The sequence below is a fragment of the Papaver somniferum genome, chromosome 6 (assembly GCF_003573695.1).
Source record: "Papaver somniferum cultivar HN1 chromosome 6, ASM357369v1, whole genome shotgun sequence".
In the NCBI taxonomy this organism is placed as follows: Eukaryota; Viridiplantae; Streptophyta; class Magnoliopsida; order Ranunculales; family Papaveraceae; genus Papaver; species Papaver somniferum.
The window spans coordinates 123,546,705-123,559,784 of record NC_039363.1 but is presented as its reverse complement, the minus strand read 5'-3'; the positions used below and the strand labels follow the sequence as shown (position 1 = coordinate 123,559,784).

Below are 13,080 nucleotides of genomic sequence, written 5' to 3'. Positions count from 1 at the left end.
CTAGAACTATTCCTGAATTCACCATAAAATGGCATTTTTCCCAATTTAGAACAAGGTTCTTTTCTTTACATCTGGATATCACGAGGGCAAGATGCTTCAAACATTCGTCAAACGAGGAACCAAAAACAGAGAAATCATCCATAAAGATCTCGAGAAAACTATCTATCATGTCAGAAAAAATGCTCATCATGCAACGCTGAAAAGTAGCAGGTGCATTACACAACCCGAAGGGCATACGTCTATAAGCAAACGTCCCAAATGGACACGTGAATGTAGTTTTTTCCTGATCTTCCGGAGCAATGTGAATTTGGTTATAACCGGAAAAGCCATCTAGAAAACAGTAGTGACTGTGTCCAGACACACGTTCTAGCATTTGGTCAATGAAAGGGAGCGGGAAGTGATCCTTCCTTGTTACTGTGTTCAACTTCCTGTAGTCGATGCATACTCGCCATCCTGTGGTTGTACGAGTAGGGACTAATTCATTCTTGTCGTTCTGAACAACAGTAATGCCTGACTTCTTAGGCACAACTTGAATGGGACTAACCCATTTGCTATCGGGAATTGGGTATATGATACCCGCATCAAGTAGTTTCAGGATCTCTCCTTTGACTACATCTCTCATGTTAGGATTAAGTCTCCTTTGCATTTCCCTCGATGGTTTGGCATTCTCTTCAAGGTTAATGTGGTGCATGCAAATGGTGGGACTAATTCCTTTGAGATCTGAGATGGTCCATCCTAAGGCCTCTTTGTGTTCCTTAAGTACTTCTAAAAGCTTACTTTCCTGTTCCGTGTCTAAACATGATGAAATAATGACAGGTAAAGTATCAGAAGAACCTAGGAATGCGTACTTCAACGTACTAGGCAATGTTTCAATTCAAGCTTGGGTGGCTCAACAATGGATGGAATAAGCTTGGAATCAGAGAATAGGGGTTGTTCCACTTCATATTTCCTTTCAGTGACGTCCATTTGAGGTACAGATTCGAGCAGAGATAGGACGTCACTACAGTATGCATCATCATAGAAATCAGGGTTAAAGTTCTCCATACATGCTTGAAAGGGGTCAACGGATAGAATGTTAGTCAACGAATCTTGCATTAATCCTTCAATCATATTAACTTCATGCACATCATCATCATCAAGATTCACAGGTTGTTGACTAATATCGAACACATTCAATTCTACCGTCATGTTACCAAAAGACAGTTTTAACACTCCATTCCGACAGTTGATGATCGCGTTGGACGTAGCCAAGAAAGGACGTCCTAAGATGACAGGAATGTGACAGTCTGGGTTTTGTACAGGTTGAGTGTCTAAGACAATGAAGTCTACGGGAAAATAGAATTTGTCAACCTTGATCAAAACATCTTCGACCACTCCACGAGGAATCTTGACAGATCGGTCTGCCAGTTGTAGAGTGATAGATGTTGGTTTCAACTCCCCAAGACCTAACTGCTCATAAACAGAATATGGCAGTAGGTTAACACTTGCACCTAGGTCTAATAACGCTTTATTGACCGTGTGTTCTCCTATAGTGCAAGAAATTGTTGGACATCCTGGATCCCTAAACTTGGGTGGAGTTTTGTTCAGAATGATGGAACTCACCTGCTCAGCTAAGAAAGCACGTTTTTGCACATTGAGCTTGCGCTTTTGAGTACACAAGTCTTTGAGGAATTTGGCATAAGCAGGGATTTGCTTGATTGCTTCAAGAAAAGGAATGTTGATGTTGACTCTCTTGAACAGATCTAACATCTCATTGTAATGGGTACTTTTCTGTTGATAGATCAATCTTTGAGGAAATGGAGCAACAGGAAGATGAGTTGGCAAAGGGACATTCACAGCAGTAGAATTGTCAGATTTTCCAACTTGCTCAGATTCTTTGGTTTTCTGGGGTTGTGGAGACAACGTGGAATTTGTATCAGACTCATTAGGTTCGCCTACGTTGTTCTCGATGACTTTACCACTTCGGAGGGTGGTAATGGCATGGATTTGATCAGGTGAGGTTTCAGTGCAGGATGTTGTGCCTGTTTGAAATATCCTCTTTGGATTTTGTTGGGGTTGGCTCGGAAGTTTACCCTTTTCTCTCTCACATATTTGATCCATCTTTTGATCTAGATTTTTCTGACTTTGCATCAAACTCTGGAACATTTCCTCTAAGGTGGATAATCTCTTGTCGGTATTGTGTTGAGGATATGATTGTTGTTGAGAGTTTGATTGTTGTTGAGGGTTTCTCGGGTGTTGATAACCTTGATTGTTCTGATATCCCTGATTGTTTTGATAGCTCTGATTGGGTTGAGATGGTCCTCCTTGAGTGGGTCCTTTTGACCATGAAAAGTTAGGGTGGTTTCTCCATCCTGGATTGTAGGTCTGTGAATAAGGGTTATGCTCTGGTTTTGAAACATGGCATGTGCCTGTTCAAGCCTAGACTCCTGGACTGCAAGCAAATCTGGACAATTTTGGAATTGATGGTTGGGGTCGTTACAAGCAGCACAAACAGATGAAGCGACATGTTCTCGGAGAGTAGTGGTGGAAGGTTTTGAATTTTTATGTAGTTCTAACTCTTCTAATCTCCTAACTATTGATGCCATGTTTGCTCTACCCTCAAAATCCGCTTCAATCCTAAAAGCCTTTGCTTCGGATGTAGTCTTTCTGGTTTCACGGATGGATTCCCACTGTTGCGTCTTTTCAGCTACTTCAATCAAGAAGTCCCAAGACGCGTCAGCAGTTTTATCTACGAATAGACCATTACACATCGACTCAACCGTTGTTCGGGTGGACACATCTAGACCTTCATACAAAATTTGCACAAGTCTCCATTTTTCAAAACCATGATGGGGACATTGGAGCAATAATTCATTGAATCTCTCCAGGTATCTAGCTAAGGTCTCACCTTCTAATTGCACAAAGCTATTCAGACTTTGACGAATTGTCGCAGTCTTGTGGTTCGGGAAAAACTTTTTGAAAAACTCCTTTTGAGGTCATCCCATGTCATGATGGATTGAGGCTGTAAAGCATAGAGCCAGGCCTTTGCCTTATCTTTCAGGGAGAAAGGAAAAAGCCTTAACTTCAGGGTTTCGTCGGTCATTTGAGTGAAACGCAGAGTTCCACAAATTTCCTCGAATTCTCTCACGTGGTGGTACGGGTTTTCATTCTCAACACCTCTAAAAATAGGAAGCATCTGTATTGTGCTGATTTCAGCTCATAATGGCCATTAGCCTCGGGCAGCAAATACAAGAAGGTTGACTGGCTCTAGTTGGGTACATATAATCCTTGAGGGTACGTGGTTCTCCCATTGTTTCTGGTTGATCTGGACTGTCTCCCTCAGAACTTAGAATTTCGATAGGTTCGTCTGGGTTAATTCTAACAAGTCTGTTTGTCTGGTCTCTGTAGGTCACAATCATGTCCTAGTAGGTACCTTAACTAACATGTTGGTCAGACAGAGCAATCGGAAACAATTTGGCCCACAAGGGTTATGAAGATTTGGTTTTGAATGGGTTTTGGTTTAAGAAGGGGTTTTGTTTTTGGTTTAAAATTTGGGCTTTGAAAAAAAATTTTGAACTAAACCTAGCATAAATTATCACAACTCATAAAAGAAAATAAAAACAATAATAATAATTAAACAAACCCATAAAAGAAAAAGAAAAAAAAAAAAAATAAAGAAAAACAAAAAAAAATATTACAGTCCCAAATAAAAAAAAGAAAAAGAAAATAAAAATTATTACAATCCCAAATAAATAATTAAATTAATTATTACAAGCCCAATTTGAATTTAAATGAGGCCCAAGTGGGTTAACTCATGGGTTAGGCTTACTTGTTTTTGGAGGGAAGCCCAAAAATAGGCTTTTAGTCCCCTTTTAGTTGCACAGCCCAGTTGGGCTTTAGGATCGTCCTAAGCAGCTCACGTCCAAGCCCAGCAGCAACAGGTGGAGCAGAGCCCAGCAGAAGCAGCAACGAAGCCCAGCTCACAGAAGACCACGAGCCCAGCAACAAAAGGAGGCAGAGCCCAGCAGCACTTGGTGAAGCCCAATTCAGAAAAGTACAAGCCCACTAGAAGAGGGCAGAGCCCAGCAGCTTCACTTCAGTTGGCAGCCCAGCAGCTTCACTTGGCAGCAGCAGTTGCTTTGGTTCACCAGCAGCAACAGCAGCAGCAGACTTTGGCTTGGCAGCAACAGCACAGCACAGCTTGGCAGAGAAGGCACCAGCAGCAGCAGCAAAGCAGCAGCAGCAGCAGCAGGCTTTGCAGCAGGCTTGGCAGCAACAACAAATAATGCACAGCTCCAGCAGCAGTTAGCAAGTGAACAAGATAGCAATGAACACACACAACTATGCAAGCACAACAAGGCCACAACAGCTATGAAAACTTCAAAAATATGGCAGCCAGCTCCCCGGCAGCGGCGCCAAAAACTTGGTGTGATGAAAGATGCACACAAAACACTTGCAAGTATACAAGGTCAAGATTTGTAATAAAGGGTGAGTAGGGGTTTGTCCACAGGGAGAGGAGCATATAAGAAGTTTTCCTAGGCTAACAATGTGACAATGCACTATGGCAGTGAGCTAAGGCAAATCAGCAAAGAACAAGGTAAGTAAAGAAAAACAGACAATAAAAGGCTTGGAAGTAAAGCAGCAAAGAAACAGCCAAGAAAAGCAGCAAATAACCAAGGCTTGGCAGCCAAGGGCAGGGTGAGTTGTGCACTGACTTCAGTGCACAAAGCTACAAGGTGCAAGAAAATAAAGGCAAGAAAATAACTGAAGAAAATACTGATCAGGAAGCAAACACACAGGACTGAAATTATAATTGACTGAAAGAGAATTGGTGGGTAAGCCAAGGCTTATGATCCACCTTGTGTCCTAATCAAGTGACATGTTTCTAGGTTATGTTTTCCTAAGCATACAACTAGAAATGGAAGAACACCAATTGCTCACTAGTCTACCCCTAGCATTGGCTGTCTTTTGACAGTACAGCCAATCACAGGCTCTATGAGCATTGGCATCTCCATTTGCACAATCAAAACAGCAACAGGAAGAACTATCCTAGCTCTACACTTGACAGTGCACAAGGCTTCACTGAGCCTTGGCCTGAAGCTGATTAGCTCATGCTAACCATGTAGCAACATACATACATTCACAGATGATTCATACACAACTAGCAACATATCAGATAACTCAAAACATAAGCAATTCAACTGTCAACTGAAAGCACTGAAATTTGAAGTTCATAAAAATTGTAGCAAATTCTCTACTGGCTAGTCCAGAGAGGTATACAGTGTCCTCACATACTCATATGACATCAATTTATACCCATTACACATTTAGGTTTTCCCCCAATTTTCCCCCAAAATCAGTAGAACTAGGGTTTGGTGAAATTGATTTACCTACTGTTGATGAGATATTCGCTCCATCTCGTCGACCCAATCTTCTCCTGCTTCTTCTCGTTCCTCTCGAGCTCCAATTGATGCTTTAATCATCATTATATCCCCAATTTCTCACCTAGGGTTTCAGGCAGAGAGATGAGAAATTGAGGTTGTAAGATGATAAAGAGATGGTACGTGATGGGTTTAGGTAGAATAGAGTTGGGGAGAAATAGTGGAGTGATTTGGGGTGAGGTGGTGGTGATGGAGACGGACATGGTGGTGGTACGGGGTATGGGGTTCTGCAGAGGGGGGTGATGGAGGAGATGGTTCGATGGAGAAAGGGGAAGGGTGCGTTTGTTTGAGGTGTAGGTGCTCGGTCGCTAGGGTGTGAGGCGAGTGTATCGAGTTTGATGATCTGCGACGCTGAGCCGTGGGATAGGGAGATGAAAGATCAATCGGACGGTGAGATGAAGTGAAGCTTGTAGCGACCGCTGGATTTTTTACAACGAAGTTAACGGCTCTAGATGGGTTAGGTGTTGTAGTGTAAGGCGGAGATATCAAACGTTGATGACAGCAAGGGAGCGACCGTCGGATTCAACTACCATCTAATCTGAAGGCTTGGAATTTCAGCGCTGTGGTGCTTGGCAGAGACTTCAGATTTTGATGCTCTATGAAGGAGCGACCATCGGATGCTTCTGGGAACTGATCTGACGGCTGAGAACGGAGGCGCTTTTGTGTGTAGAAAATGAGGTTGTGCGCACCATTCTTCGCGGCTTCCTTGCGTAATTTCTCCCGGCTTTTCACTACTTTTCTGCTCTTTTCGCTCCGCGACTCATCCGAACTTTATTTATTACCTAAAAATGCAAAATTAATTAATAAAAATATTTATTCTTGAAAACAATGAAAATACAGAATATGGGATAAAATGTAGAATTAATGCATAAAAGATGAGTTAAATTGCCAACAAAAAGGGATAAATATATACATTATTTGGCACTCATCACATACCAACCCATATGTCACTAGCATCCTTAATAGAGCCTATTTTATTCCTCTCGTATCTTCGTTTGGTATTATCATGAAAGTATCGGGTATTTATGTCTGATAGAGCTATATGTTGTTATTTACTTTTTATCTCCCATAATTCCCCATTCACTCTATACGATTCATCTAGCATCCTAGTGAGTTTAATGGTTTCTCTAGCTTTGATGTGAGATGCAAGGTTTCTGTTGGCTTCATCAAGTTCCATCTTTGTGTTTTTAATGTTGGTATCGGTGTTTCCGTATACTTCTTTATTCCATTTGCTTCGAGTATACTTAACATCAGCTAATCTTTTAGTAAAACAGAAAGCTGGAGATTCTGAAATATTAATGTTCCATGAGTTTTCTATTATGTGTTTACATTGGGGATGGTCTGTCTAGGGACCAAACAACTTGAAAGGCTTAGCACCATCCTTTCGCTGAGTATGGTTACTTGGACTAACAAGGACATGATCAGAAAGTAAAGGGCGAAGATGAGTTAAGTTGCAGCAAGGAAATATGATTAACTACTCATTATTAGCTAGTGTCCTCTATAGACGTTGCGCGGCAAAATCATTATCCCTTCTTTTGTTTTTCCAATTGAAATGATATCATGTAAATCTAAGTTGTTAGTCATACCCGGGAAGGTGTCTATTTCAGCTTGATTAAATAAGAATCTACTTTATTTTTCATATTCATGAAGAACTATATTGCAATCAGCAATAATTATCCATAACTCATTAATACTATGGGCCATATCTCTAATCATTTTCCAAGAATTATATGGGTTCCCACAGAAATATAAGATGGTTCAATGCGAATTGATAGTATGGACAAATATTTTAGCATTTGTTTGGTTATGATTGTAATTCAGGATTTTCAAGTCTACATTTTATTTCCAGACTAGGATAAGTTCTCATATACCTCTAGGGGGAACGATCAAATAGTTCTAGAGATTTATTTTATTTAAAAAAAATTCCACATTTGTGTTTGTTGATTAGTTTTCTGATATGAATTATGTTAAGGTTTTCCAAATTTAACAAGTCATTTAAACGAATGTAAGTTTCTGGCTTATTTTGGCTTCCTAACCCCTGGCGATTCCTAGAAATAGTCTTAATAAATTGTCGAAAATAAGAAACTTATGGGTAAGAAGGTTTTTTTTTTTTGCTCGATAATAAAATTTCATTGATAACCAAGAGAATTCCAACTTACAAAAGAGGAGATCATAAATAATTATAAACCAAATAAAAGAAACGAAACTACATCTTTTTTTACGTGCTAACTAAATCTATAATAAACTTGGTTCCCATTTTCCAATTGTACTAAGAAAAATGGTCTGAATTGTATATAAGATGCTCCCCCTTTGCTAGGCTTGATCTTTACTTGGCCAGTGTATCAACTGAGAAGTTGACTTCCCTATAACTGTGACAAAAACTCAACCCATCAACACTCCTACATATTTTGTGCCATCTAGTTGTAGCAAACCATGGGACTTTAAGAGATTTAAAAGCCTCAATAGAAGATTTTGAGTCTGATCTGAAAATCAGGTAAGTGAATCCTTTGTTTATAGCATATATTCTCATGCACACAGTATAGCCAGAACTTCAGCATAATAATTTTTTGTTCCCAATCCTCCTGTAGTAGCTATCACACATTCTCCGTTGTTATATCTAGAAATAAAACCATATCCAACATCACATGGATTTCTCTGTGGTAGTTTGAAGAAGATTTCTTGAATTTTTGATGTCTAATATTTCTGCACTTTAACCCAAAGTGTTTTAAAATTTGCAAATCATATGTAGTGTTCCACATTTGAGTTTTCATTCAGACTTCACAATCTGTTGTAAACTTCGGTATTCTCTCTTGGGTAAGAAGGTTCTTCTATGTTGTCTCTTTTATGTATGAATGGTTTGTAAAAAAATAAATTCTGAATAATAGTAGCACTATTTAACCAAGTTACTCAATCGTATAAAATCCTCCGAATTGATGTCTTTGTATAATGACTTAATTATGAAATACTCGACATATTAGAATAAATCCATAACCTCGTCGATCCAAATTATCAGAACATCACTATATATTGCCTCAACTGGTAAAATGAAATATCACTATTCATCAGACTCGATGTCTGTGCATTATCATGTCCCAACAGACACCTTATACTCAGTTCATGTGAGTCTCAGAGCACACCACATTCATCCATTATGCTCGACTCATCAATGATAAGACTCATGGTCTAGCCAAGTCAACAATTGACCAACTAAATACACATCTGCCTTGCAGACTCCACATTCATGAGATATCAATCATGTCACATGGGGGATATTCACTAGGGTTTTGGTATGGCGGCCTACAGCTCGTGTGCACATCCACGATGAGAAATGTGAGTAAGTTGTGCGAGCATTTGAAGGGTTTAGCAAAATAGTGGATGGAAAATCAACCAATTCTCCCACGCACATGGAACTGGTTTAACCACGATTTCCCATTTCCCCAAATTTTCACTCCTCTCAACCATCACATAACTCAATCTATCATAACTTATCTTATCTGAACTCAACATCTCACAAAATTTGCAGAAGTCCCCAACACATCCACAATCCTTCAGTCATCATTGATCTCACACACTTCTCAGCTTTCCTCCTACATATCGACCCTCATCCCTCTTTGTGACCTAATTGACTCTGGAACGACCATTGTCTTGGTTTAGGCCGGAGTCTTACAAATTGATCTCTCGAACTCAAAGCACTCCCGTGCAGTGCATCTATTAAAGGTTTAAGAAATTTTCTCAATTGAGGATCCTCATGTTGCACAACCCTCCACTTTCCTCAAAAACCAGCAAATCGTTTTCACCCGTCAACAGATTGGCGACCATAGTGGAAGATCAATCTCTCAGTTGCAATCCCAATCCCAATTCGTCAAAGATGGTCGATCTTAGGTCAGGCTCAGTCATAAATCTTAAACTAACTCGAACGGTGCTAACACAAGCAACAATGGTGGTACTCCAGTCACTCTATTGATAAGCACGTAAGTGCTACATTTTATACCCATATTCATGTTAGCTATGACTCGATATTTTGGCTAGTAACACTATTATAGTGCTTTTGTAGAAAGTACAAGCGAATTCAATCATTCGGAAAAATAATAGCTAAATGGAGGGATTTGCAACACAAAACACTGCAGTTGAGAGCATGGGAGAAAGAATTTAACATGGGCAACATGTCTTTGTTAATACCAACTTGAGCCATCTCAGGCCCAAGTGTTGCTTCATTTTGCCAAGGGCGTCGAACCCATTAAAGAGCTAAGAGAATAGTGGGCGACGTGGAAAGTGCCACACCACATTTCACCGTGGTATGCTTTAAGAACATTATATCATGTTCTTTGTCAAGGAAGACGAAATTTCGTTTCGTATCAAACCAAGGAGTGTTCTGAGCAGCTGATCCTATTCTTCATGATGTTGATGGGGAATGCTTGCAGACACTAGTCAGGTCATGTTAGATAGAACAGGTGGTGGTGTTGATGCCGTGAACACAGGAAGTGGAGATGCAGGTAGTGGTTGTCTGGATTCCTGATGAGTTTATGTATGATTAGGAATGCAGGGAAAGAGATGTGTTTGGGTCAGAAGAACACATCAAACTCACTTACAAATTTACACCCGATAGATGTTTGAAGAAAATATCGAAAGAGTTCTCATCTACACCACCGTGACATTTTCCAGAGATGAAGTTGGCGCTGGTTTGCTGTGAAGGAGAAGACGAATCTGAAAAGGTGGTATGGCATTGGCAGTGATAGATGGAGTCAGTGATGTTGATTGAATGAATTTTTTTTTATACTTAATGAAAAATTAAATCAAATTAAGGGTTAGGTTTGGTGGAGAGATAAAATAGAGAGATTTTTTTTATATAAATTTATTTCGAAAACCTAGATTTTGAATTACTCAAACAAAATGAATGATTTCAGTTGAAAATTGGAGGTGGGTGAATCTCTATATGGTAGAGAAACCATATTTTACAGATAACCCACGATGGAGATCCTGTTATCGCTGATCTATTAGCTCCAATGTCAATTTCAGGGAAATTTACGGTTGAAATTAACCAACCGTATGAGCTATTTACGGTTGGAATTAACCATAAAAGCCAACCGTAGATGCCATTTACGGTTAGTATCTGATGAACATCCAACCGTAACTGGTTAAAATTAGGAAACCCCAATCATAAACCAGTTACGGTTGGATTGTTCTCTTACGAGACGAACCGTAAATAGGTTACGGTTCGTTTTCCGATGGCTAGTATCCAACTGTAACTACTTACAACTGGTAACATCAAGTCAAAGCCAACCGTAATCAAACTCAAAAACTTAACTTACTCAGGAATTTTTACGGCTGGTACTGTTAAAATTGAAACCAACCGTAAATAATTTTATGGTTACAAAAATGAACCGTAACTGGATATTCAAGATATTTTTAGGATTTACGGTCGGTAGTTCTTCAGTGACCAACTGTAACACCTTCAAAAATCAAGTTTACGATTGGTAATTGAAGAATAACCAACCGTAACTTAAAGAAACCCTGATTTTGATTTCGTTTTTTTTAATGATTAGGTTTGAATAAATATGAAGGTAATTTAGTCCTTTTAAAATTGGAAGGGTAATCTAGACCTTTAACATGACACTAGGACATCCCATAATCAATTTAATAGACATTATTATTATGGTTCAGCCATTTCAATGGAATCATCGGCCCCTATAAGAGGTTAATTCAAAAAAACCATCAAGAAACTTTATTGCTTCAAAAAAAAATAGAAAAAAAATGAAGATACTTTATTCAAAATAAAGTGGGTACATTTATTCAATTTCCATTGGTGGTTCCTTTTGGAAGAAAAAAATTTAAAAATTAGTGGGTTGAGCTTGGATCAAATAAGACATGTCTCACGTCCATGGGCTCTTAAAATCCAGGTTTGCCAATTCGGGTCTCCATCCATCACTTCTCCAGCGAATGTCCTAGAAAAATCTAGGGTTGCAGGTAATAATAACAACTCAAGGAAATGCAGACACAAAACAAAAACAGATACACCAAAGAAGTGTGACTGAAATACAAATTTTCTAGGGTTCGAGAATCTTGATTTACACAACATGGAAACATCATCTTGTGATATGGAGATGGACACGGCAATGGAAACGGAGAATTCATCAAACACAACAAAAATGACCAATCAGAACAACATTCAAGATAGTAGAACTTTACTATCAATGGCCCGACAGCTTATTTCTGAAGGCAGAGCTTCTATTGCTCTTCAAGCGGTAATTTTTGGTTAACTGATTATTATTTTTTTGAGTGTAGATTTTGATTAAAAGTTGTCTTAGGGTTTGTCTTGTTTTAGGATTTTGATTGTTGGTATTTAAAGATTGCTTCATTGAATTAGGTGGTTACAGCAGTGAAGTCAGAAGGAGGTGATCAAGCTGTATTCAATACATTGCATCGTGCTCGTGAGTTATACAGAAACAAGTTGCAAGCAAATTCTGCTGCGGATCAACTGGCTTCATTGTTTGCTGAGTGTGCAATTGCTGAAGCAAATCCATTGGGAGCTGCATCACCAGTGTCTTACACTGGGCAAAGAGCTTTGATTGTTACACCAGATGCTAATGGGGACTCCATACTTGCAAAAAGTGGCAGAAAGCAAATTATGTTGGATGCATTCTCGGATGGAAGCAGCTTTATCTGTTTACAGTGTGGAGGGCTTGTGAGTAACAACCGCAAGGATGAACATCTGGCGTACTGGTGTTGCAAGATTTGACTGCTAGCAGGTACATTGTTTCAAGTGCTTGCTCTTCGTATAATGTAAATGTTGCTAGTAGTCAGTATAAGAAGATCAGAGTACAGTGTGTATCTTTTGTGCAAGAATGATAGGTATCCTGCTTCAATTGTAGAACTGTAGCACAAGTGTTGTTAACGGAGGGTTTGATAAACCTTGAATCTTTCAGATGCATTAAGATTAGAGTCACCGTCTCTAATATGTCAATGGTTATATACAGTTTGTTACATACGTCAGGAGGCCTATGTTCTAAATGTGGTATTTTATAAAGAAAGATCAGATATTATAACAATGTTTCAGCATCTACTCAAGTCATGTGTATTATATAGTATTTCGAATGGCATTTTATTGCTTAAATGAGTATGCACATAGTGATAACTAGAAATCTGAGTGGAATCAATATGAAGTTGGTCAGGGCACTTTGTGTTCCCTGCAAAGCATTAACATATTGTGTTAGACGAATCACAGAAATGGTGACTCCGAGATGGTTGAAAAGATACCTTTCTGGGAATATTTGAGTTAGCTTGGGAGTTGCTACCTCTCAATCTCTAATTCAGATTATTTTTAGGCATAGTTATAGGGAAATTAACTTTGCGTCTGATTTTGGCTAGAAAGGAAGTTTGTTTTGCGGAGAGGAAATATTCCGCAATTTGGTTCGAGGCCTAGCTTTTTGCATAGATTAGATCACCTGACATTTCTTTCTTTGGATTTGCCTAAATTGCAATTTCTGGTTCCTTCCGTTGGGGCTTGTTTTGGCTGTTTGTAGTTCCTTTTTAGTTGTCTGATAAATTTCGTTTTGCGGAGAAAAAAAAATGGTTAGCTTGAAACAGAGTATTCGTTCATCACTACTAAACTTAGTGTTGATAATACCTATCAGAGTATTCGTTCATCACTACTAAACTTAGT

General features: G+C 39.1%; 1 protein-coding gene across 1 annotated transcript; it reads left to right on the top strand.

Moving 5' to 3' along the window:
- The first annotated feature begins 11,352 nt into the window (after positions 1-11,352).
- LOC113289136 lies at positions 11,353-12,485 on the top strand. The gene is made up of 2 exons (XM_026538317.1): positions 11,353-11,662; positions 11,785-12,485. Exons 1-2 carry the CDS (start codon positions 11,495-11,497, stop codon positions 12,154-12,156), a joined length of 540 nt encoding a protein of 179 aa, XP_026394102.1. The 5' UTR covers positions 11,353-11,494; the 3' UTR covers positions 12,157-12,485.
- Positions 12,486-13,080: the final 595 nt, after the last annotated feature.